This window comes from Chrysemys picta, chromosome 8 (genome assembly GCF_011386835.1).
Source record: "Chrysemys picta bellii isolate R12L10 chromosome 8, ASM1138683v2, whole genome shotgun sequence".
NCBI lineage: Eukaryota > Metazoa > Chordata > Testudines > Emydidae > Chrysemys > Chrysemys picta.
The window spans coordinates 64,236,569-64,262,667 of NC_088798.1; the positions used below are offsets into that span (position 1 = coordinate 64,236,569).

The following is a 26,099-nucleotide window of genomic DNA, read 5'->3' on the forward strand; positions in this document are numbered from 1 at the left end:
CTCAGCTATTTCAAATGTTGATATTCCTCTTGACAATACACATTTTATTTTACAGTGTCTAGTATTGTTCCTAGTTTCTTCATCTTGGTTACAAGTCCTAAGAGGATGATGGAGAATGCACATTAGTTCTGCCTCTAATGTAACCCCAAAAATTCAAAAGGAAATGCAGATAGTCATGTTCCCCAGCTTGGGACTGGGGCTCTCGGAGCTTCTCTGCACTAGAAAATGCCTACTCTTGTTCTAAAATAAGAATGCTTTTTTTTCTGATTTAGCTCAATTCTGGAATAAGTGTGTCCACATGGGGGTTCATACTGAAATAACTGCTCCAGGATAATTATTCTGGAGTATCTATTTCAGTTAATTTCCAGGAGTAGACAAGTTGTTAGTACAGTATATGGTAATGACATGTTAAAAGCTGTACACTGAAAAAAAGCAGGGATCAAAAATGCCTCCCCATTTCCCCCCCTCCAAACTAGTGTTTGTTCTCTGGCCTCTGGGAGCAACTTGAAAACTGATTGTGTCATGATGAAATTTGTATTTCTTTGTACTTGATAAACAAATCATTCTAATGTTTATCCTGGGAGGTGCAAGATTTAGTATGTCCTTACTTAACTCTTAATTTCTTGGCTTTTAGGTGCTTGGTTTTTGTAAATGATGGGGTAGGTAAGGATACAGTTGTCCTTTAGCAACCTTACCTGGTCTTTGGACAGTTTTTGGTTTTGGAATTTCTCAGGTTTGGGGGATTTTTTTTTACACCTTTCATTTTTTAATTTTGTGATAGTAAATGAAGATGCAGTTTAAAAAGTTAAATAAATTGGAGGGGATAGTCAACAGGGTATTAAATTAAAGGAGTGAATGCTGCTGTCCAAGCTAATAACTTCTAAGGAGCATTTGAGAGATGCAACAAATTTAGGCTCCAATCCTGCAAACACTAATGCACATGCTTAACTTTAAGCAGATGAATTAGTCATGTTGACTTCATGGGACTACCCACATGCTAAAGTTACCATCTGGCAAAGTTCAGCTTTTGTCTTATTTCTCAGTGCTCAATGGGACTTTTATGTGGTGCATGCATGTTGGGAGGGACACTGGGATTTATATCAGTGTGACGTGTTGTATACACTCATAATGCATCCCATGAAAATATTCTGCATCAGTTTCACTTCCAGAGAATCATTTCTAGTTTAAAATAATGGCAACTTCTTTACTCTCCCTATTCTTGAAAAGTGGCTTTTGCACGAGCCAGTGTCAAACTCTACCTAAGTTTCACGTTTTGTGGTATAATGTCACTTTTGGGGCAGATCCACAGCCACTTTGCCAACATTTTAAAAAAGGAGACATATTTAAACTTCCTCAGGTCAAGGAATATTTACTGAATTTTTACAAGAGATTATAATTGTCAGCTTTTTAACCATACAATATTGCAAGCTTGGTTTTCTTTACTGCTTTTGCTTGCCTTTTGTTACAAGATGAATGAAAATCAGTCTTAGAATGGGATCTTCTATGGAACCTTCATTGGGGAGAGGCCATAGCATCTCGAAGATTGTTCTTTAATCTTGCAACTGGCTCTGTGTGGGTGGCTTCCATGCAGAACCCTTTATATAAATGGGGCTCTGTGTGGGAACAGCCATCTGGTCACATGAAGCCAGTTGTAGGAGGGATCCTAAACACATGCAAAGCTGGAGGCAGAAACCTTGTTTAAGAGTTCCAAAAACAACAGGCCGCTACCTCTCAAGCTAGAAGAAAAGCTGAGACAAGGTGGATGAGGTAATAATAGCTTTCATTGGACCATCTTCTGTTGGTAAGAGAGACAAGCCACCTTGTCACCCACTTTGTCTCTCTAATATTCTGAGACCAACATGGCTACACTAACACTGCAAACAAAAGAAAAGCTGTCATCTCTAGAACCCTTATCTCCTCTCTAGGGTGCAACTAGCCAAAAGAGGGCTCACACGGTATGCATAATGCTAAAAATCATTCATAACTTGCTTTACATACAGCTGCCTAAAGCATTTTCAACGAGCATTAGCTGAAGGGTGAGTTTGAAGGGGGCAGTAAGAAGCTGTATTTGAGCTAGCAGGAGACAAAAAATAGATTAAAAATAATCCTCAAGTAACTAGCAGGGTTTCTTCAGATACCTAAAAGGATGGCAGGGCATTTCTAATGTAAGTTGTGCTTTCTCCGAACCAAAGTTATAGGTAGGATAGAAAGAAGGGGTTTAGAACAGAAGCTGGTTGCCAACTTTTGTGATTTTTACCCTGCTCTTGGCCCTCATTTTAAAAACAAAAGTTTTGAGGCCCTAGAGGTATGGAGAAAAGCTTGAAAATGTGACCTGTGTGTACCTAACATGTGCAGACAGCAAAAGGTGAATACAATGGGCTCCCAATAGATCAGGTAAAAAAAAAATCTCATGATTTACATTAAAAAAATCCCATGTATGTGAAGTGTTGTGTGTGTGGGGGGGGGGGGGGGGGGAGGTTGGCCCTGCCCCCCTAGAGCAGGCGCAGCTTCCACATAGACTCAGGGGGCACTGGCACCAGCAGTCACTATTGCCACTGTCACACTAGGACCCCCAGAGGCTGAGCCTCAGCATCAGTGGCTCAATGGGCTCAGTGCTGCCTTCCCACCCAGTCTGCTCCTGCTGCCACCACCACCACAGCGCCCAGGGAGCGGAGCTAGGCGGTGGGCGTGTCCTGCCGGCGCAGTGGGCGTGACCGGTCTGGGTGGCACCGCCCTCGGGCGCGCTGGGCACTGGGCATGCGCGCCGTTCAGCCGGCTCCGTTACCTGTCAGCGGCGGCGGCGGCGGCGGCGGCGGGATGGAGGGGCTCATCGAGCTGGTGAACCGGCTGCAGGATGCCTTCGCGGCGCTGGGGCAGAGCTGCCTGTTGGAGCTGCCGCAGATCGCTGTGGTGGGCGGGCAGAGCGCCGGCAAGAGCTCGGTGCTGGAGAACTGCGTCTCCAGGTGAGGGGCGGCGGGGAGCCCGGCGGGCCGGGGCGAGCTCGGGCGGAGTCGGCTGCCGAGCCCATCGCCCTCTCCGCTTATCCCGTCTCTCGGCCCCCTCTAGCGGCCCCGACCCCCTTTATCACCCTCGCGCACCCCCAGAACTGCGGGCTGCTGCTCTAATCCCCTTATTAGCAATCCCTCCAGCGCCCCCGAACCCGCAGCCTCCCCCGGCCTCTCTAGCCCCCCGCAAACCTATCGCTTCGTCCTGACATCCCCTGGCTCTCAGCCTTCCCTGAACTACCTCTTGGGAATTACCCCCTCTCACGTCCCCTCGGACCTACAGCGCCAAATCACCGGGGCTCCCCCAAATCCCTTCTTTGAAACCACTCACCCGGCTAACATCCCCCCAAACCCACAGCTCCCCCTCGAATTGCCTCCCTGAAATACCCCCCCCCCCCGGGGTGGCCTTTACAGTTAATGTTTGAGTCAGCAAAAGCTCTGGGGGCAGGTAAATCAGCGGAGGCCATAACATTTATAGCTCTTTGCAAAGTGGACATGAAAATCCACTTGCCTGTCCTTGCTGTGAGAACCGAAGGGCCAGGGAGAGGGGACTTGTCCCAGATGGGTTGCTAGTAGAATTCTGCAAGGTTGAATTAAAGGGAATAGTGCAGGGAGGGATGGCTGAGGGATTTTGATATCTTCCAGTTAATGAAGGTTTGCTCACAGCCTGCAGAAGATGCTGTCAGCCAACCAGGCATGCTAAGTCACACCAGAAAACAGCACCCATCCATGTCATTTATTTCAGGTTAAATGCTCTCATAAGCAGCCCTTATAAACCGGGGGGGGGGGGGGGAGGGTAATAAAGAGAAGAAACATGTTGTAGTGTAGTGAATCCCATCCAACGAGACCCCCGCATTTCCTCACAGGTGTCAGAAACAAAGGTTTTGTATCTGTAAACACTGATGTGTATATATTGGAGAAATCCATGTTGTGCATGTGTTTTGGGGGTATGTATGTTTCAGCCAAGAGAAACATTTGGCCAAAGATCTGTAGCATTAAAATCACACAACTGACTTCACAGATCACGTCTGGAAATGGGCTGTCGTTTACCTTTCTTGTGCAGTTTATCTGTGCTGGAGATCCAAGAGGACGGTGTTGTGTTGTGCTCAATCTGTACTTCCCTCTGAGAAAGAGACAAGGTTGCTGATGTGGTTGCTATTGGGCACAAATGTTATGCAGGAGCTATTCCCCATTAGCATATTTCACAACTTCCAGTGCTGCAGAACTAATCAAGGGAATGTAAAATGATTAGGGGAATAGGGCTTTTTTTAAATTTAATTTTTAATTTTTATTTTTTTTTAAAGGACATAAAGTTTATTGGCCTTTAACTGAACACTGTTTGGTCTCAAAATATTTATGAAGAGCCCACTTGTTTCTGTGATGTAGAAAAAAAAATCAGTATAACTTGGATAACATCAGTTAAAATCTTATTATGCTAGGATACTTAATAATAATCTTTCTGGGAAAATATAAATGTTGAAGAAACAACTATAAATACCACATAGGATTCTAGTTTTTGCTGATCAATGGGTTTGGCTTAAAAGTGACCCTTAACTACTGTTGTATGTAGTGTTGTAGCTGTTGTGGCTTTGTTTTGGTCTCACTCATTGCCATTGTAGTAAGCATTACTTGGCAGGACATATAGTAGGAACTTTATGCTACAGTATTCAAAATTCAGTCTTTAAGATTTTTTTTCACTTTTTTTCTTCTTAAAATCTTTGGCAAAGATGTTGTACTGGTATGTATATAAATGTTTGTACAATTCATAAGTGCATGTACAGAGCCAAATGTGGTGTTAAATAGTGGTGCAACATACCAGTGTTTTCCAAACTTTTGAAAGCAGAGATCCACTTAAGCAGGGGAAAAAAAGCCAATGTGCTGCCCACTATAACCTCACCATGTGTTGAAGAGCTTGCACATCTTAATGTATGGTATGTCTTCCACGCACTCCTTCCTCTTTTGGAAATTGTTGGTGTGTAGATCTTTATAGTATAATACTTCGTCTCCTTTCTCACATGCTTTGATAAGCAATGAAATAGCCAGCAGTGTTGGTATTGACTGAACTGCCAGTCCCAAAAGTTCAAAAATCCTGGGATTGGTTCCCAGAACATGAGGTTTTTAAAAAAACAAAGAAACAAACAAACAAAACAAATCAGTCCAAAAACATGCTTTAAACTCTTATCATTTTTGCACTCCCCCTACCCACCTGCAGTGTTTGTGACAATTGCAGTGTTACCCACTTTCACACTTATAGTAAAGAAGATCATTTTGATCTTCTAGTGAGAGCTCCTGCAGAGAGGATCTTGAGGACCCATAGTGGTAGGTGCTTTATGCGGTAAGAGACAAAAACAACGAGGAGTCCCGTGGCACCTTAAAGACTAACATTTATTTGGGCATAAGCGTTCGTGGGTAAAAAATAAGAAGTGGGTTTTTTACCCATGAACGCTTATGCCCAAATAAATCCCTTAGTCTTTAAGGTGGCACCGGACTCCTTGTTGTTTTTGTGGATACAGACTAACATGGCTACCCCTGATACTTGTGGTAAGAGACAGTTTCTTCCCTGAAGAGCTTGCCATCTAGTCTAGTGCAAAGTAAAGTGGTGAGTCTACGATGTGGGAGCTGCAACGTGGACTTGCCAGACTCGTCTCATAGACTTGTGATGGCTACAACTTTTTAATCCCTGCTGAGCTGGGCCAGATTTACACTGGTGACCTATCAGTGACAGGCTTTATAACTCCCTGGGACAGGGGTACTGGAACAACTTGTACAGTGGGGGCAGGGCTGCCCGGGGGAGGGGCAAGTGGGGCAATTTGCCCCAGGTCCCCACGAGAATATAGTATTCTATAGTATTTCAACGTTTTTTTTATGGAAGGGGCCCCCAAAATTGCTTTGCCCCAGGCCCCCTGAATCCTCTGGGCGGCCCTGAGTGGGGGCGCTGAGAGCCACTGAACCAAAACCCTGTATATGATGGAAACCACTTCAAGCCAGGCAGTGAGGCTGCACCCCTAGCACCACTAGTTCCAGCACCTATGCACTGGGATGCCTCAGGGCATTGCTGTCCCCATAAATACTGATGAGAGTGAAGCTAAGTTTTTGGAAACAATAAGCTTATTAAATCAAGTTCTTACTTTTTGGAGTTTACACAGGCATGGGATCCTACTCGAACATAGGCAAAATCTCTCATACATTGCTGTCAGTCTCACACATGCTGAGTGTGCTTCACCTTGTGTCCATGGGAAAGCTGTCACTAAACCAAATACAGACAGTGAAAATGTGACAGTAAAACAGGTATTAACAGAGCATTCAAATCCACATCAAATACCATGTTTTGCAATATAAAATCAGTCCATGGTCCTTACACTCCCTCACACACACATGTATTCTTTTTACATCAGTAGTTTTTGAACCCGCAGCCTTCATAACCACAGTACAGACTATTCCACTTCAGCTATATTAGTAGCCCATGGTGGGAAAGCATGTTGTTATCCTGTGTGTGGACCAGACCATGCCTGGAGATGTGACACATACGTTGCCAGTGGATTTCACAAGTGTTTGTGAGGCAGTAGTGGAATGCTGGGCATCAGGATTCTTGGTTTCTCATCTTAGCACTGAGAGTAGATTGGGGACTAGTGGTTACAGATAGCATAACTAAATGTGACAACGTCCCTGTTGGGGTTGTCTGTGGAGGCTGGATGTGGGACCTCTGGATGTAAATGCGCCTCTCTACCACTTGAGCAATCAGATTTTCTAGTGTGTAAGCACTATGAGTTGTGAATCTCTGTGGCCTGACTTCTAGGTACACTATGTTAATGTGGAGTACAGCAGAATCTAGTTTGCAGTAGCCCGTGTGAAAGGCAGTGTGTGAGAATGTCTGAGGCTTGGCTCTCTGGGTTCTGTTTCCAGCTCTGTGTGAAGTAATTTTGTACAAGTTCTGTTATCTTGTCTGTGAAATGGGTGAATGATGCACATTGGTTTTATCCTCTAAAGTAGCAGGATGAAGTTTAATAATGGAGATTGTGGAGGGCACAGAAATACTAATGGCAGTCAGTGGAAGTCTGGTCTCTGAACTTGCAGTTACAAACTACAAGCTTTGGAATTATGTGAAGGAGGCAGTGTGGCCTAGTGGATAGAGCACTAGACTAAGATAACCTGGGGTTCTATTCCCTGCTCTGCCACATCCAGCTGGGTAATGTCACTGTGCCGTGCCTCAGTTTCCCCATCAGTAAAATGAGAGTAATAATACTTGCTTCCTTTGCAAAGCACTTTGAGATGTACAGATGAAAAGTGCTGAGATAGGTATTATTATTATTACTATTATTATTATTCTGCTTTCCCAAAACTGAGCAATGGCCACAAATTCTTTAGCAGGGCTAAATTTGTGTTACTTGCTGTTGAAATTGCATGAATTGGCAATAGAGCATTTAAAGTATCATCACTGATAGCTAAGTTAGTACCCATTAAAATGCATAATGTTTACACTTCAGAGTCGGTATTTTGGAGTCAGTGCAAACTTAGGCAGACATTTCTGATTTGTTTCAGAGTAGCAGCCGTGTTAGTCTGTAAGAAGTGGGCTGTAGTCCACGAAAGCTTATGCTCTAATAAATTTGTTAATCTCTAAGGTGCCACAAGTACTCCTGTTCTTATTTCTGATTTGGTTATACTTGGGGCATGTTTTGAAGGTTTTATTTGTCAATGTAACATCTAGAAACTCTCTTAAGACTCTGGAGAACAAAGGAGAGGTTGTCTGCGCCCCTCTGGCGAGTCCTTCCCCTGGGGAGAGCATTTGCGCTACACAGTTGGAGGAAACCGTATTGTCTACCATTGTCTGAGGAACGAAGACTGTAAGAACAACACACATTCTTCCATTCTGCACCCCCCCCGAACCCCGGTGGATAATTGTAGTAAAAGTAAACGTGCACAAACTGATAACCAAGGAGTCTAGCAGTGTGGGAACCAGCAGGAGAGATAATCAAAGGCATAAAGAGAAGTTAGGTACCTGATTGCCATTGCAAGTCAATGAGAATTGGGCACCCTAGGCTCAGATCCTCAAAAGCATTAGGGACCTAACTCCTGTTTAAATCCATGGTAGTTAGGGGCCCAAGTACCTTTGGGGATCTGGCCCTGGTGCCTGGTTCTGCACCATTGACTTTAGTGGGTGCCTGATCAAGGCCTGTACCCCATTTGTGCTTTTTGAAAATATTCCCTGGAAGCTAATGAGTAATATATAAAAGAAAAATAATGGCAAGAGGGCAGGAAGCAAACTGGTAAATTGTACCTAGCGTGAATAGTTTTCAGACGTTGGAAAAGCACAGCAGAGACTTGTCCAGAGGAGAGTCCATTCAGCAGAGTGAATGTTTTAAGATGGCAGCCCTACTATGCTTATTGTGCTCTTCTCAGAGGCTCTTTATTCAGTCCTAAGTGGAATAACCTTATTTTCTGACTTTTATGAATATTTCAGTATTAATAATTAGATTTCAAAAATGAAAGCTCTCTATTTCCTACTTCGCTTAATGTAATTGGCATATGGCAGAGTAATTGCTTTATAAGGGATGTGAACTTTTGATTATAATACGTCATTCACAGTCAAACATACACAGCAGACTGTGCACTTTAATTTTCAAAGCCTGAGGTTCTGTTCTGTAATATGATTTTGCTGCCTTTTCAGAATCTGCCATTTCTTGACCATTTCCTCACTATTACTTATTCTTTAGGAGCAGTATGTGTTGTTTTTATTCTAGTTTTTGGTCCCTCTTATAAAACATTGTACCAGTGCATGTTTTCCAAATTACAGCATTTCCTCGTGTGCATATGTAATTCTTTTACCTTGCAGTGGTAATTGCTAATGCTAAAAGTCTATATCAAATTGTGAGGGGGGGAAAGAAGAGAGTTCAGCTGACTGTCGAAGCTAAGCATTTGATATTTGCAGAGCAAAGACACCTGTTTAGTGGAGCTTGTGCATTCTGGGGAGGCATAGAGTACAATGGCTACAATGATTTTAACTGTAATAATAAATTGTACTGTCATAGGATTAATCAGCGAGGAATGTCCTAGAAAATTGGTAGCTTTTTCTCTAGCTTTTCAGACCAGAGAAAAACAACAGTAGATTCAAACTAAAATACAGGTCTGTATTATTTTTTTTATCTTAAGGATCTAATGGAAGTGGAAATCCTCTTCTTCAAACATGTCATTTCCCTCCTTTCCGCCAATTTAATTAAAGGATTGTACAGCTGTGGTTACTCCATTAATCTAGTTATCAAAATATTCCAGAGTACTGAGAGAGTTGTTTCTGGGTATTTAAATATATATTCCACTGAATAGAGGTCATATGCCATTGTCTAGTTCCCTATTTAATATCCTTCCAACATATCATATTTATAACTGTTCTACAACCTCTAAATGTGTATATGTGACCTTGTTTTTTCCTTAAATATGAACTTGATAGATGTGGACGTTGAACTGCTATTCATGCATACAAGCTTAGAGAATTATTGATGGGTGCAATGTGTAAACACAAATAAATGTGTACTTGACTGTAATACATTCGACAACAAGTGATCAAATTGATTGATACTCTTCATGTAGAAGGCAAGGTTTTTTCCTTAGAATTTTCAGTTTAAGCAACCTCCTCCTTATTTTTGACAGATACTCTTAACTGATTAGAATGTTTATCTTTTTTTAAGGAAATCTGTGTTTGACAACAAACAGTAAAGTTAGCTCTCTGACGTGTAGTCTGGTAATGGAGGTCTCTTAATCCAGTATTTAAGCAGTTTGTAGGAATGTTAAGTCAATATGTACTAGCAGATAATGATATGTAAACACTTTCATAGGCCTTCTCTTTACAAAAAATAGCTTTCAAATGATCAGTTGTAAGGCAGACTGTGTCATGTTATCTGACTTGAGCCCAGATGTGAATCATGAGAGTTTGATCCTTGCTCAGTTGGATTGTGAACAGTTCAGAATAACCAAAAAACACTTCTATTTAATGGTTATTATAGAGGAATCTCTTCATGTAATTTTCCTATCCTGTATAGGACTAGGATATATTGATGACTTTATAGTAACTATGAACTTAATATTTTAGGTCTGTTCAGGACCGAAATAATCTTTAAAACATGTAAGAGGTATCTGTTAGCAGTCCAATCCTGCACAATGCTGAGATCTCTCGAATCGAGGGCACTTATCATTTCATAGGAGGAACCTGTGGCCAGATTTTTAAAGGTGTATATAAGTGCCTAGTGGGATTCTCGAAAGCACATAAGTGCCTACAGCTTATTGATTTCAATGTGCCATTTGAAATCCAGTCAGAGGGAGGGGCCTAATGAGGTTGTTTGAAAGCGCTATCTGCATATTGAGGCACCTAAATACCTTTAAAAATGTAGTTCTCGCTGCCTCTCAGGATTGAGTCCTAAACGTGAGGCTTGGGTCAGAGGGAATAAACAGGTTACCAGTGTCCTTTTCTTTTGTTCTCTCTAATAGGCGTGCTCTGTAGGATTTCACTCCCATTAACTTCTGAAACATGTGACAGCCCTATTCATAGGCTAAACAGAGGGGAAATCCTAGAAGAGCTTTTAAAGGAAAGATATTTGTAATGTTTCTACTTCTACTGTAAATACAGAGAGGAAGTGTGTAATGGTTACAACAGGATAGAGGTAGCCAGGACTCAGGGACTCTATTCCCATCTCTGCCACTGACTCATTTGTGGCCTTGAACAAGTCACTTAACCACTCTGCTTCTGTTTCCATGTCTGTAAAATGTATACGAGGGTGCTTGCTTCAAACGTTAACCTTGACAGCACCTGTGCGAAGTCCTGAGATGCTGAGATGGAAGGTGGGGTATAAGAATTTAACAGTTCATATGCAGGAATGTTGTCTTTCATTTACATTAGTATTTACAGCTGCCACATGAGCACTGGTAAAAGGACCCATTGGTGAGCAAGTCTAAAAATACACTTGAATAAGGTGTTATCTAGACTGGTGGATTCTCTCTCCTTAAATGATACAAATTGTGATGAATAAGCTGTATAAGACAAATAACTCAGTACGTTATGCAGATCTAAAAGCCACTATTACTTGATGAACGAGGTGTTTTGACACAAGCACCTAGCTTTTGGTATCCTTAAAGAATGTCAGAATCCAAACCCTTCCTTGGGTTTTTACCATATACTGGATTATCTTCCTGCAGTGTCATGCTTGTCCTTTCATAACATTGCCTCTGCAAATCCTCACAGTAGAAGTCATGTGCTTTGCCATAGAACTAATTTCAAAGCAGTTAGCCATTAGGCTGCATGCACATGTCCTGCAGATTCAGTGCTCTAGAACACACTACATATGATCATGCACACGACCATTACTGCTTTTTTCTACCCTCTCCCCCCCATGCTCTTTGTTCCAGTCTATTCCCTCTGCCGCTCTCACCACTAATCTGGCCCTTGATACCTCTGCATTCGATTCACACTGCTTCAGCAGGGTGGAAAGCTTGGTTGTATTATATCTGAGTAATAGTATAAGGTAGACAAATAGCATAGCGATACAACCACATGATTCTGATTGTTTAGTTATACAGTCTTTGATCTTTTACATTTCTCTTCTTTTTCAAAATACAAAAACAAATAAACAGTGAACAAGATGTTTAATACAACAATCCGTGTTACTTGCAGGACCAAGGAATGTAAACATAAAAGACAGTAGCTAAAGGCATAAAGCAATAGCTTCCTTTTCCTTTCTAATTTTGACACAGAGAAGCATGAGTGCATGGTCGTAAGATCAGAGTATATTAGCTACAAATATAACCCAAAGCATGTTTTGGTAATGACATTATGTATGAGTCATGTTGCATCACTACCGCATTAATACATTTTAGAGTGTGTTTCTCCATGTTGTTTCTCTGTACTAATACAGGTCTTTGCAGGTGTCTTTGGTTAACTCCTAGTCGTGGTTCATCATATTTGTATTAAGACACCTTGACCAATAAACAAGAGGTCCCCAAACTGTTGGGTGCACCCTGTTGGGGGCACGGAGGAACATTCAGGGGGCATGGCTGGGGCCCAGGCCAACCCCCACAGAGGCAGGGAGGGAGTGCCATCCAGCTCCACTCCTGGCTGCGCCCCTGGCTGCCAGCCCCACCCCATCCCCAGCTGTGGCCACAGCCTCAGGCCCCTTACCCGTGTCCGTGTCCTTCCCTCCTGGAGCCGCGTCCTTGCTCCCGGCTCTGGATCTGGGGGCAGGAGTGTGTGGACAGGATAAAGGGGAATATAAGGTGAAAAGTTTGGTGACCACTGTAATAAACAATAATTTATCCAACTGGTTAAATTTTTAGTGTTCACTGGTGTAATCAAAGAATATTCAACTATATTGTAAATTCTTTGGGTCAGGGACAAGTCTCTTTGTTCTGTGTTTGGTACAGCACGGTGGGGTCCTAGTCTATGACTGGGGTTCCTACATGCTACCTCAATATAAACTATAAATATCATTGTATGGACTCCCTTTGGCTAGTTTTGATGGTGCAGTAAGGATTACTAGCAATCTTTTGGAGCCGCATATCTCAGTAGATAGTGTAAATACATTTACAATGGGAAAAGATTATTAGTTTAACTATGACTTTGTATCATATTTTTTAATGAGTTGCACTGAAATGAACAAGGCAGCATTATTTGATTATAGATGTGTAAAATCCCATTTATTTACGTGCCAGGCTTTGATGTACTGCCAGACTCTGTCTGTGATGGCCTTGGGGATGTGAGAGAAGGTTGATGATATAGTCTCATCATATGGGGATGATAACACTCTTTCCACTCCATTATTATCTCTAGAAGATGTTAAATAGAAGCTACTGAAGGTAGACATTTTTAAATGAGCAGGCTCAGATAGCTTGCATCCAAGAGTTTTAAAAGAGCTGGCTGAGGAGCTCACTTAATCATTAATGTTGATTTTCAATAAGTCTTGGAGCAGTGCGGAAGTTCAAGAAGACTGGAAAAGAAAGGTAATACTATGCCAATATTTAAAAAGGTAAATGGGATGACCGAGGTAATTATAGGTCTGTCAGCCTGACATTGATTCTGGGCAAGATAATGGAACAGCTGATATGGGATTCAATTAACAAACATTTAAAGCAGGGTAATGTAATTAATGCAAATCAGTATGGGTTTATGGATATTAGGAAACACTATTTCGCTAGGAGGGTGGTGAAGCACTGGAATGAGTTACCTAGGGAAGGGTGGAATCTCCATCCTTAGAGGTTTTTAAGGCCTGGCTTGACAAAGCCCTGGCTGGGATGATTTAGTTGGTGTTGGTCCTGCTTTGAGCAGGGGATTGGACTAGATGACTGCCTGAGGTCTCTTCCAATCCTAATGTTCTATGAAAATAGATCCTGTCAAATTAATTTGATATCTTTTTTTTGATGAGATTACAAGGTTGGTTGATAAAGGTAATGGTGTTGACTTAGTATACTTAGACTTCTGTAAGGTGTTTGACTTGGTACTGCATGATATTTTGATTTAAAAAAACTAGAACGGTATAAAATTACCATGGCACATATTAAATAGATGTGGCAAAAGAGCTAATGTGATCTTGGGATGCCTAAACAGGGGAATCTTGAGTAGGAGTAGAGAGCTTATTTTACCTTTGTATTTGGCACTGGTGTGACCACTGCTGGAAGAATGTATAGTGTATGAATAGTGCCCACAATTCAAGAAGGATGTTGATAAATTGGAGAGTGTTCCGAGAAGAGCCACAAGAATGATAAAGGATTAGAAAAATGCCGTGTAGTGATAGACTCATAAGAACATAAAACGGCTATCTTGGGTCAGACAAAAGGTCCATCTAGCCCAGTAGCCTGTCTTCTGACGGTGGCCAATGCCAGGTGCCCCAGAGGGAATGAACAGAACAGGTAATCATCAAGTGTTCCATTCCCTATCGCCCATTCCCAGCTTCTGGCAAACAGGCTAGGGACACCATCCCTGCCCACCCTGGTTAATAGCCATTGATGGACCTATCCTCCGTGAATTTATCTAGTTCTTTTTTTTGAGCCCGCATAGAGCTCAATCCATTTAGCTTAATGAAGGAGATTAAGGGATGACTTGATTACAGTCTATAAGTATCTACTTGGGGAACAAATATTTAATAATTATTTCTTCAGTCTAGCAGAGAAATGTGGAACACAATCCAGTGGCTGGAAGTTGAAGCTAAACAAATTCAGACTGGAAATAAGTCATGAATCTTTAACAGTGAGGCTAATTAACCACTGGAACAATTTACTGAGGGTCGTGGTGGATTCTCCATCAGTGACAATTTTGAAATCAAGGTTAGATGTTTTTCTAACAGATCTGCTCTAGGAATTTTTTGGGGGAAATTCTATGACCTGTATTATTGATACAGGAGGACACACTAGATCACAGTTGTTCCTTCTGGTCTTGGAATCTATGAATCATAGCTGTAGATAAGAGGGAAGTTTGAAGCACTCTTAAACTTAGCACTTCTAGCATCAATGCCATGCTTCTATAATTTGACTGAGAAAACTTTGCTTTGTATTAATTTTAACATTTAGCTTAATATTTCTGCACCCTAATATGTAAATAGATTTTCTTCCACAAAATTAAGGGAGAAATTTGATTGATTTCAATGGGAGTTTTACTATTTGTTTCACTACAGCCAGAATTTCACTCTGAATATCACTTTGAATATCAACAAAGTTTTTAAATGTAAATTGTATCTATCTTAAGGTTTGACTTGTTTGCTGTTTATCGCACAGATTTTTAACACAGTAATTTCTAGTATTTGGGATATTTTTTAAAGTGCAATAGCTATTAAATTCTGTTTTTAATGAATTGAACAGTGGTAAATGCATAATGCTTTGTGGTAGACACAAGAAAAGTTGTAAGGCATTTTAAACGTCTGTATCAGGGTTTAAAGAGCTATATTCCAGACTTGTCAAGCAGCCAAACTGGATCCACCAAAGAAAATTTGTTACACACTCCATAAGGGGCACTGTGAGATCCTTGTCTGATGACATCTGCAGAGTTGCTACATGGTCATCTATTAATTCTTTGACTAACTATTACAAAAGAAGTGCCCTTTTCTACTCAGATACAGGTTTTGGACAGCAATAGGCTATACTATGCATGTGGGACTTGGTTCATGAAGCCCCAGAATTCTAGGCTATTAGGATTCTGTGTTGGTAGGCAAGGATTAATGGACTGGGACCAGCAGCAGCTCAACCTCATTAGTCTTCCTGGAAACTAGCTTGGAGAACATAAAAGGAGTAGAAAGAGGAAGTTACGTTCTCCAGCCACTCCCGGCACTTAAGAGTCATTCTGAGGGAAGCTGGTCTGTAGAGGAAATAATTCTAAAACAATTGTTTGGGGTGGGGGGAGGTGGGGTGGGAGGAGGGTTGTGCATAAACTCTGAGAAAAGGGTATTTGGAATTAGGTTTTTTTCCCCCTTGAATAAAGGGGAGAACAAAGGACTTTTGTTTGCTTAACCCTGAGGTGAGGGAGTTTGGGACTTGTTTGCCTTGACTCTGGGGAGAGGGATTTATGGGACTGGATTCAGCATAATCCTAGAGTATGTTTTTTTTCCTTTTTGGTGTGCCTGGCCTTCTTTAGACTGAAGGACCACTTGGCCATATGGACATAGAATCCTTCAGTCTGTGTCCGGTTATTTTTCAGTGAGAATGAAGAACATTTCTTTCAAGGATTTTGGTGTAATGTTCCACTTCTTCCTTATGTTATTACTGATTGTTCATATTCTGACCTATGTGATGTCCTGGCAATTATGGCCAAAGCAATGGATGTCACATACGAGAGAGAAAAATTAATTCCCTTGCTGGTAACTGTGTTTTCTCATTGTAGGCAACCATTGGTATGGCTTGACCAGACCTACCTTACATTAATGTTATGCCATGGTAGTAATTCAGTTTTAGGGTTGCGGGGAGATGGAAATTTAACTTAAAAATTCGAATGTTACCCATCTCTTGAGCTTGCACTAGTCTTGTGTGTTGTCAGCTTGTGTGTCATCAGCCTCAGTAATATCCTGAGGTTCATGCATGCAGTATACCAGTGTGCTTTGCAGCTGCTGGAATGTGCAGGATAAGTGAGATGTGAATGTCTAGTATGAGAAACAAATTATAGGTTTAAAACCACCCTGCTTTTATTGATCCAACCTCCTGAAAGCTAGGCTGCCTTAGTACTGCAATTCCCACTGTATGGGCTTTGGAAGGAAAGAGAAATTAGAACCAATAATATTCCAACCTCTCAAAATGACTTGTAATAGCTTTCCCATGTAAAAGTGTGGCAATTATATGGTCTGACACCTCATGATCTACCAGAGGCAGAAGCAAAAGCCTTCATGATATTTTAATGACACAAAGGTCCCATTTCTGCTCCTGACAGAAAATGAAATATCAGACCTTCCACCATATCACTAATTAAAAATTCTGTATTGGCTGATCTGGGTCTCCAAACCAGTGTACATTTTTGGGAGGGTTCATATTTGGAGCAAAAGGATATATTTTTTGTCAGAAGTTTTGATAGTGGCACTGAGATTTGAGATGTTAGAATTAGTCCTGGTGGAGGTGGGCTTGTTGCCAAGGTACATATAAAGTGATCAAAGGTGAAATGAGTGATAGCCATTCATGATGTGGTGGTTCAACTTATGAAATTGATATCATCACCACGTCTGTGGGAGGTTGTGTGCACATATTATTTTTCATGTAATTATTGCAAACAGGAAATTCAGTAAATTATGTATAAACCTGACTTTTGAATGAAATAATTTCCAACTCAGACCTTTACTAAAATAAACATTCAAATAAAGTGTGGTAACTATGGATGATAATGGCAACTTCTGTACAGAATACTGATGTGATGTTGGGTGACGAAGGTATTTTTGCTCTCCTGTACTTGTACTGAGAAGCAAAATCTCACTGCATTTGTATTTTTTGTACTTCTGTGCACTAACATCCTATGCAAATTAGCCTTCTCATGTGAGTGAACATTTTGGTGTTAGGAGAACAAAATACATTATTGGCATGAAGGCACATATTTTACTCTTTAACATAGACATTTTAAGACTTCCTGTTTTTTGTTTTTTCTTTTTTCTTTTCTACTTGAAATTGGTGGAGGACACCATCTGGACAGTAGATAACAGAAACTTTTACTTTGTCTTACAAGAAAAAGAAGTAGTTTTGCAGAGTTGATACGATGCTGTAATGTTCCGGATGCCTGCCACAGAGAAGGGCTCTATGGTGCATACAGTAGTTTGCTTACTAGGCCCTACCGGCAGCATCCTGATTGGTTAGTGCAGCAAATAAAGGCACAGCTGAAGTAGAATCAGCATGAACAGAGCAGTGTTTCATCTCACCTCTTTATCTCTGTGCTTTTGGCTGGCATGTTGTCATCACTGTCATGGGATTGCTAGTGTGCAGCCCTCTAAATGTTATCTAGACCAGGGGTAGGCAACCTATGGCACACGTGCCAAAGGCGGCACGCGAGCTGATTTTCAGTGGCACTCACACTGCCCAGGTCCTGGCCACCGGTCCGGGGGGCTCTGCATTTTAATTTAATTTTAAATGAAGCTTCTTAAACATTTTAAAAACCTTATTTACTTTACATACAACAATAGTTTAGTTATATATTATAGACTTATAGAAAGACCTTCTAAAAACGTTAAAATGTATTACTGGCACGCGAAACCTTAAATTAGAGTGAATAAATGAGTACTCAGCACACCACTTCTGAAAGATTGCTGACCCCTGATCTAGACTCTTTGAAAGCTTTCACTTATGTAAAGTCAGTGAGCTTTTAACATAAGATTTTTTTCATACTGGAAAGTTGTTTTTTCTTAGGTTTTCCAGGCTTTAGTGCATGCTTGAATGTGATCTCTTTATTTGTGTAGAAATGCAACTGATAAGATAGTGTCAGCACAATTAACATATAGAATTAGCACGGTGGTACCAACAATGATGTCTATGTGTTTCATTTTTTCCAGGTTTCTATTCAGGGCTCCCCCCTGCCCCGGAGTAATTGTTTTTTCCACTTGTCCTTGACTGTTGGAGAACTCCACCACTGAGAGTGGAGTAACTTTTGGCATTAATTTCTCAGCAGCTCTAGTACGAGCCCTTAAGGGGAGAAGTAGTAATTGCTGGCCAGTTTGTGGAGCAGGAATGAGTTTTCTGAAGATACTTGGTTTCTGGGGGACACTTCAGCCAGCCTCTGCCATCCAGAGATCAGGAGGGAAGTGTGACCACAGAGGTTTCTAAGCGTGCTTCTGTAAAGCATCTCCACCTTCCTGCATGTATAGGACCTTAACTTTTGCTCCTCCCTCAATGACCATAGAATTAAATAGGTTCATTAGGAAGGCACCCAATTGTGATGATTAGGATTCTTTATTCTCTCCATTTAAGCTCACTAGCAAGCTGTTTTTGGACTTATCTCACATCTCCTACCTAAAGTAATCTTCAGGCACACAGTGTGCTCACTGTCACATCTCTCTTTCACTCTCCTTAGGACTTGTATCCTTGGTCTCTTGGTGCCATGAGGAAAGCATCTCCAAAGAGGTTCCAGGTGCTAGAAGGTGGTGCTGTGAAATAGCCTAGCTCATCTTTTTCAAAGGAAGGGGTGATGCTTTCCAGATTGAGGTTTCCTTCAGCCACTTCTAGGCAATTTGCCTCTGAGCACTTGAGAGGAACTCAGATACCACAATGATGGGTTCAGCACATATAGCTGGACAGACATGGAATCCCTTATTGGCCGATTGTCTCCACCCGAAGAAGAGGACACTAACAGTCCAGAAGAATGGCTGGAAGGCTCAGGGCCTTAGTTTTCTCACTTCCTTGGTAGATGGAGAAATCATTGAGTTTTAGGAATGACTGGATGCACAATTTTTCCTCCTCAGAGCTGTGTGCAAACTGTATAGGCTAAGTACAATTATGACCCTTGGTACTTGCTGCCTGTCATTGATTGAACAAGTATCAGAGGGGTAGCCGTGTTAGTCTGTATCCACAAAAAAACAACGAGGAGTCCGGTGGCACCTTAAAGACTAACAGATTTATTTGGGCCTAAGCTCTCGTGGGTAAAAAAACCCACTTCTTCAGATGCATGGAGTGAAAATTATAGATGCAGGCATAAATATACTGACACATGAATAGAAGGGAGTTACCTTACAAGTGGAGAACCAGTGTTGCCAGAGCCAATTGAATCAGGATGAATGTGGTCCACTCCTAATAATTGATGAGGAGGTGTCAATACCAAGAGAGGGGAAAATTGCTTTTGTAGTGAGCCAGCCACTCCCAGTCCCTATTTGAGCCCAAATTAATGGTGTTAAATTTGCAAATGAATTGTAGCTCTGCAGTTTCTCTTTGAAATATGGCTACTTTTAAATCTGTTATAGAATGTCCATGGAGATTGAAGTGTTCTCCTACTGGGTTTTGTATGTTACCATTCCTACTACAGGACAGGCCCAACAAGGAAAATAATAGAACACCACTGGCCATCACGTACAGTCCCCAGCTAAAACCTCTCCAGCACATCATCAACGATCTACAACCTATCCTGGAAAACGATCCCTCACTCTCTCGGACCTTGGGAGGCAGGCCAGTCCTTGCTTACAGACAGCCCCCCAACCTGAAGCAAATACTCATCAGCAACTACACACCACACCACAGAAACACTAACCCAAGAACCAATCCCTGTAACAAACCCTGTTGCCTACTCTGTTCCCATATCTACTCTAGTGACACCATCAGAGGACCCAACCACATGAGCCACACCATCAGGGGCTCATTCACCTGCACATCTACTAATGTGATATATGCCATCATGTGCCAGTAATGCCCGTCTGCCATGTACATTGGCCAAACTGGACAGTCTCTATGTAAAAGAATAAATGGACACAAATCAGACATCAGGAATGGTAACGTACAAAAGCCAGTTGGAGAACACGTCAATCTCCATGGACATTCTATAACGGATTTAAAAGTAGCCATACTTCAAAGCGAAACTGCAGAGCTACAATTCATTTGCAAATTTAACACTATTAATTTGGGCTCAAATAGGGACTGGGAGTGGCTGGCTCACTACAAAAGCAATTTTCCCTCTTTTGGTATTGACACCTCCTCATCAATTATTGGGAGTGTACCACATCCACCCTGATTGAATTGGCCCTGTCAACACTGGTTCTCCACTTGTAGGGTAATGCCCTTCTCTTCATGTGTGAGTATATTTATGCCTGCATCTATAATTTTCATTCCATGCATCTGAAGAAGTGGGTTTTTCACCCACAAAAGCTTATGCCCAAATAAATCTGTTAGTCTTTAAGGTGCCACCAGACTCTGCATTGTGCTTTTTTTTTTTTAAGTGATTGAACAGTCATTTAGTTTAAATTATCCTTATCTGTAGAAGGCAGTTTAACCTTGAAAGATCCCTGTTACTGCAAAACTTTGGCCAATTTCGAAGAAATCGTGAACTGGTCACTAATTGTATTACAGCAAAGACACCAGAGCACCATATCTGTGCACCAAGGCCCTGGGTAACTGGCTTCAAGATTTGGGAGATAACTGCCCACCCCTCAAGTCCAGTAATGCTCCATAGACTTTTGCTTCACTTAACTTGCTCTCAGATTTTCTAGGCAAGATAATTTGGTTGTTGCTAAACTTTGGTATTGGAGTTAGAGAGTAGTTAGTATATAGCCATACTACAGACCCATCTGGTTAGAAATGCAGTATTTTATAGCCACTGATATGAAGGTTTGGGAAATTTTATTTATTACTGGCACTATTCCCTACCTTATATTTCTGTGCAGGGAAAATTAATGGTTGAAATACCACTAAAGACACTTTTATATCAGGAAAAATAGTATAAAAATAAATAAATAAAAATGTCCACTGGGACTGTTACACTGAAATGGAATGACAAAATGTTGCAAAAAAGGCAATTAAATATCAGTAACTAGGCAAGAACTCAACCAGTAATGACAAAAATAGGTTTAATGAGCATGAATGCACTTGTCAGAGCACTGGTTTGATCTGGAGAATGTATATACTTTTGTAGAGTTTCTGGACAAGACCAGAATATGCTAGAAAATCAATCTGAACAAAGCAAATGCTCTGTACCATAGCTTACTGGATCTGTTACAAATGTAACGTTGTACAAGTGTTATCTCCCTAGTGGCATATTTTGGCAAGGGGAAACTGTGTTTTCACTTGCTTTGTAGTCATGAACTGTGAAACTGTGGCATGTTGCCTTTTAACTGGTTTGCTTGCAAGTGTTAATGATGACAAGGCTGTTCAGCTATGCTGCTTTGTCATGGACGTGAAGGTTGGAAATTTCAGTTAGAAATTGAACTGCCAGCCTTGGTTTAAGAGCCTGTGTGGTTAGATCTCCCTCCCTCAATTATTTGTTGTATAACATGGATCTAGCTAAAACATATCCTACTTTGCAACATGTGAAAGGGTGCAGTGGTAAATTGGCAATACCAGGTCTTCAGCAAGCAAGAAGTTAACTCTAGCTTCTCTTGTGCATGTGAGCAAAGGGAGAAGATATAAAAATCTGTGTCAAGGCAGGGCTCCAGACCTAGGCTTTCAGGACTCTGTTGAATCCAAGGCTGGGAGTTCAGTTTTGGTTATGGTGCAACTGGTTTTGATTTATGGTTATGAGGATTTGCTCCTGATAGAAGACCTTACTGATTACTGATGTTTTATTCCTGCAGAGCCCCACTAGTTTCCATGTCTTCTGTCTTAGTTCTGTGGAGCTGTTTGTGTTGCTTATTAGTTTCAAAACAAGGCAATAAAAGAAAAATTAAAGCAATTGCAGTACTTAAATTTAAGTGTAAATTTCCCATGTAGAAATGGGAGATGCACTAAAGTATTTGTGCTGCTTGCAAATGAAGGTGATGGTGTTGGGTTCCAGTTTAGTAGCTTGTTCAGATAAAGGTGTTGGCACTGGATATGAAATACAGTAGGTACTTTTGCACAAGATTTTGCCACTTCGAAATCAGTCCAAGCTAATGTTCATAGTGTGCCACGTTGAAAAAGTGCAGAACAATGAGTAACACAGTGGAGAAAGTCCAGTTAAAACTGTTGATTTTGGCATAATTACTTCCTAGTGCAATTAAAGCTACATTGTAGCATTTGCTAGCTCTCTGGGATAAAGTCATGCACAGTGTTGCTGTAACAGTGTTGTTTATGTGTGGAATTCATAACATCTTGATGCATAGATGAAGGGAATTCTTTTGTTTGTTTGGGTGGGAAAACCTTTGCACTTAAAACAGCTATTGCTGTTAGGCAATTTGAAATAGACTCGGATAGCTCCAGAAGCTCCTAAATCCCATTGAAAATCTTTGGGATTTAAGCTCCTAGGTGGTTAAGGTGCTTTTAGAAAATAGGATTCAGGAGCTTATGGAAACGTTTATCCAGAGTTAATATTTCTAGATCCCTTGTAAAGCAGGGAATTGTAAATACATTTACATAGGAGGGGACCAGTTTGTTGGAGAAGATTAAATACTCTTTTTTTTTCTGAGAGGACAGAAATTAATTGACTTTTAATTAGTGTTTACTCTTTACATGCAGTCAATTGACTTGAAAACAATGAGATAATTTTTTCCCCTCTTTATAGTTGACTTTCTGGAATTTCCTTCCCTCAATTTGAAGAAGTGCCCATACAAACCCGCCATGAATTCAGTAGTAACTGGCATGCCAATAACACTTTATATGGTCTGACAAGCAAAATGAACTTTAGTGATTCCTTTATGAGGCCAAGTTTGAGTTTTAATTGCCTATTCATTATCACCCTTCTGCTTCAATGAACACTTCTGGGGGCTTTCCCATATCTTTTTCTTTGCTACAGAAAATACTTCAGATCACTGCTCTAGTGTGATGAATGCAAACACGTTATTTAATCTTCAGTCTCCTGTTGTCCTTAAAACCCCTTAAAAGGTGTTCTCATTAACTGTTTCTGTCAAGGCTGAATCCCCACTCTGTCACTCCAAGTGCAGAAGGTGGGGGCCCGCAAGGATTCTAAAAATTAATACTGGCCACTCCAGGCTTGTATTAAACTCCCAAGGTTACAGCTTTTCTCTGACCTTGGCTTGGTAAACGCTGCCACCACCCAAATGCAAAAAACCTCCTGTGAACCCAGGAAGGAGCACTTGGGAATTCCTCCCTGTGGGGTACCCTCAAGCCCTCCCCCCCCCCCCCTTCCGGGGAAGAGCTGAGAAAGAAAACAAAGGAAATTAGCTGTGGCTACCAGCTAATCAAACAAAATGCACAAACTTCTTAGGATACCAAAAATCCAATCCTGTTCTTAAAAAAGGTACTGGTAAATTTTATTAAAAACAAAAAGGGAAAAATACATCTGGAACTGAGGCTTTTTGCTAGATCTTAAAAGAAACAATTACAAAAATTAAGCGCCCAAAATAGCTTTCTTAGGGGTTCATCTTAAAGGTTACAAGCAAACAAAAGCACCTGGGGTTAGCACAGAGGAGTCCACAAGCCAATAAGAAATAAAAGAAATAACCCTAGCCGCGTCTTTTTAGACATTCCCTAATTTTATTTGCATATCTGAGGCTCCAGATAAGTAGGTTTGAGGTATGAATTGATAATCTATAATCATACCTGTCTTAAAGCTGTTTACAGCATTACTGTTCTGTGTCCCTGCAGCCCAGAGAACAACAGAGAGAAAGTTTCTTTCCCAAATGTAAAAGTTCTAGCCTTCCCATTGGCTCTTTTGGTCAGGTGCCCACTCCTTTTCTTTTACCTGTGGGCTTGTTAATCCTTTACAGGTAAAGCAAGCAGAGAACAGCTACCAAGAGGGATTTTACAGCTAAATGGCTGGCTGGGTATCCATCAAAGAAAGCTACCCCCCACACCCTTCATGTATCACAGTTTCACTATGCATATTTTCGGCTTGTGTTTTTCAATGTATTGTTCTCTCTTTATAATTCATGGGTGTCAGTTACCATGGGCAGAATCAGATTGAAATAATCCCCTGTGGTTTTTGGCCCATAGAATTCCACTGTGGTTCCTTCTTTCTGTGCAGTCTGAAAGGGTGTTTGAGGCTCGTTCTGCTGTTGTCATAAGCAGTTATTTCTTCAGTGACCAAGAAGAGCTACAATGGCTCATTTAAACTGCTGAAGTAATTGAGCTGTGTGGTAGCTCCACTTGAACATGGAAACTTCAGATTTGAGAGATCTTAAATATCTTTAAAAATAATTATAATACATTAGAAGACTCCTATGGTTTAAAACTGTTGTCATGATTACTACAGTGGGAGACCTTGTTCATTGATTTAAATTATTTTAGCAGTTATCTTAAATCCCATATTGTAAATTTTATGTGATATCAGAAGATCAAACATTGTTTTCTAGCTACAGCAGTTTTTTTCCAACAGTGATACCCTACAAAAAACAAAAACAAAACATGTTGGAACTGAAGTGGGGGGAAAAAATGCAACCCAGAATATTCATCACAATGGTGTGATTTAAATTTTGTTTTACAAGGTTAGATATCTCAAGTTACCAGCACTAGAAAAAATGTTGAATGCAATTAGAAATCTGAGATTCCAAGTCCTGGTTGCTTGTAATGTATTGTCTGTTTCAAACTGTCACTTATCCTTTGGACCACTAGGGCTTTTCTGGCCCTAGACCTCATGTGAGTGTAATTTTTCAGTCCCAGATTCCCTGGATGTCCTTTATTGATTGAACATCAGTCAGCCAGAGACAGATTCTAAAGGGACTACAGGCACAAGACAGGTAAACCTCCCTTGTGACATCTGGTAAGAAGAAAAGCTTGTTGAGGTAAAGATTTAACCTCCAGCAGTCCTCTGACGATAAATGGCAACATGTTGTGAATATGGCTATTTTAAATATTGCTTTAGATCTTCCTGTGGTTTCATTGTTCTTCTGTAACGTGGATTTTTATACAGGAATTACACACAGTCCAAATCTGTCAGATGTCTTCTGCTTATATGTATCTGCATCTAGTAAAACAACCTTCACTCAAATTTTCCATTTTAAAATGTGTTCTTGGCCAGATAGCTGATATTGGAAGTTTAGAGTTAATAGTTAGACACAGAGGGAAAGTACAATAATCACTAGCTTATGCAGTAAAATGTAAATACTTGCATAGCTCTTTGGGTAAAGAGTTTTTTTTGGCTCTGAAAATATTTCCCTCTGAAAATAGCTGATTATATTCTAATGGATGACTGCATTCTGTGGCTTATGCATTATTTAGACGATGCTGTTGGAGACTTGGCTGCCTGTATGTCATTGGAATTTGGTGAGACACTGATGTATTCAGCAATGGGGGAGGCAGTGTGCCTTTAGGAAGATTGTTCTATTATATATACTCTGAAGCACTTTATCTGAGAACTATGTTGCTGGTAAACTAATGCATTTGAATAATGTTCATAGTATATTTGAATTCTAGGGAATAAATATTGTATTAAAAGGAGTTTGGCTGACTTTCTGTTATGGAACCTGTACCTTTAAATGAGGATCTCATTTGATCCTGCCATTATAGCTGAGCAGTTCTCACCTGGTTCCTAAATCCTTGCATATTAGAAATAGTAGGCCATCCAGGTGCATTACATTATACAGTGAGGCATGCGGTAATATTGCTTTATCACAGATGCCAGCTCACTCTTTAAATGTTCTAGACCTTGACTATTTGAGAGAACTTTTCTCTCCCTAGTTGCTTCGATATGAGCAAACTTCATAACTGGAATTCACCTCTTAGGTTAGATGCCATGGTTGTAAAAACACCTGAGTGTTCTGCCTACACTACAGCCCCTCCATTACAACCACTGGTGGAGCTCACCAAATAAATTACGGGAGGTTTGTTTAGAGTACACAAGGCAACTGAGATAGCTGACATGATTGTTTTGACAGTCTCTAAGTTTAACCACAAGGGAACTGCTGGCAGCTTGTTTTCTGTGAGGGGCCCTAATCTTTGGAATTTGTTTCTCTTCTTGGTCAGCCAGAACCCAAGATTCTCTGTGTACAAGGCCTGCTGCAAAGCCAACTCTTCTCCCCTTCCTGATACTGGGGGGAAAGGTTAGCAGAGTGTGTGTGAATTTAGTTGGGTTATCAGTAGTCCTGCAAATGCTAC

The 26,099-nt window shown here is 41.0% G+C and overlaps 1 protein-coding gene across 9 annotated transcripts in view; it reads left to right on the forward strand.

The window, feature by feature from the left end:
* The first annotated feature begins 2,756 nt into the window (after positions 1-2,756).
* DNM3 (dynamin 3) overlaps positions 2,757-26,099 on the forward strand; it is a 345,189-nt gene continuing 321,846 nt past the window's right edge. For 7 of the 9 annotated variants that reach the window (XM_042851247.2, XM_065554695.1, XM_042851256.2 and 4 more), the window contains exon 1: positions 2,757-2,963. In XM_042851247.2, coding sequence (XP_042707181.2) covers positions 2,758-2,963 — 206 coding nt within the window. In that variant the 5' untranslated portion in view covers position 2,757. Of the gene's footprint in view, positions 2,964-24,659; positions 24,743-26,099 lie in introns of all 9 variants that reach the window. The other 2 variants (XM_065554700.1, XM_065554697.1) reach the window with 2 other exon arrangements.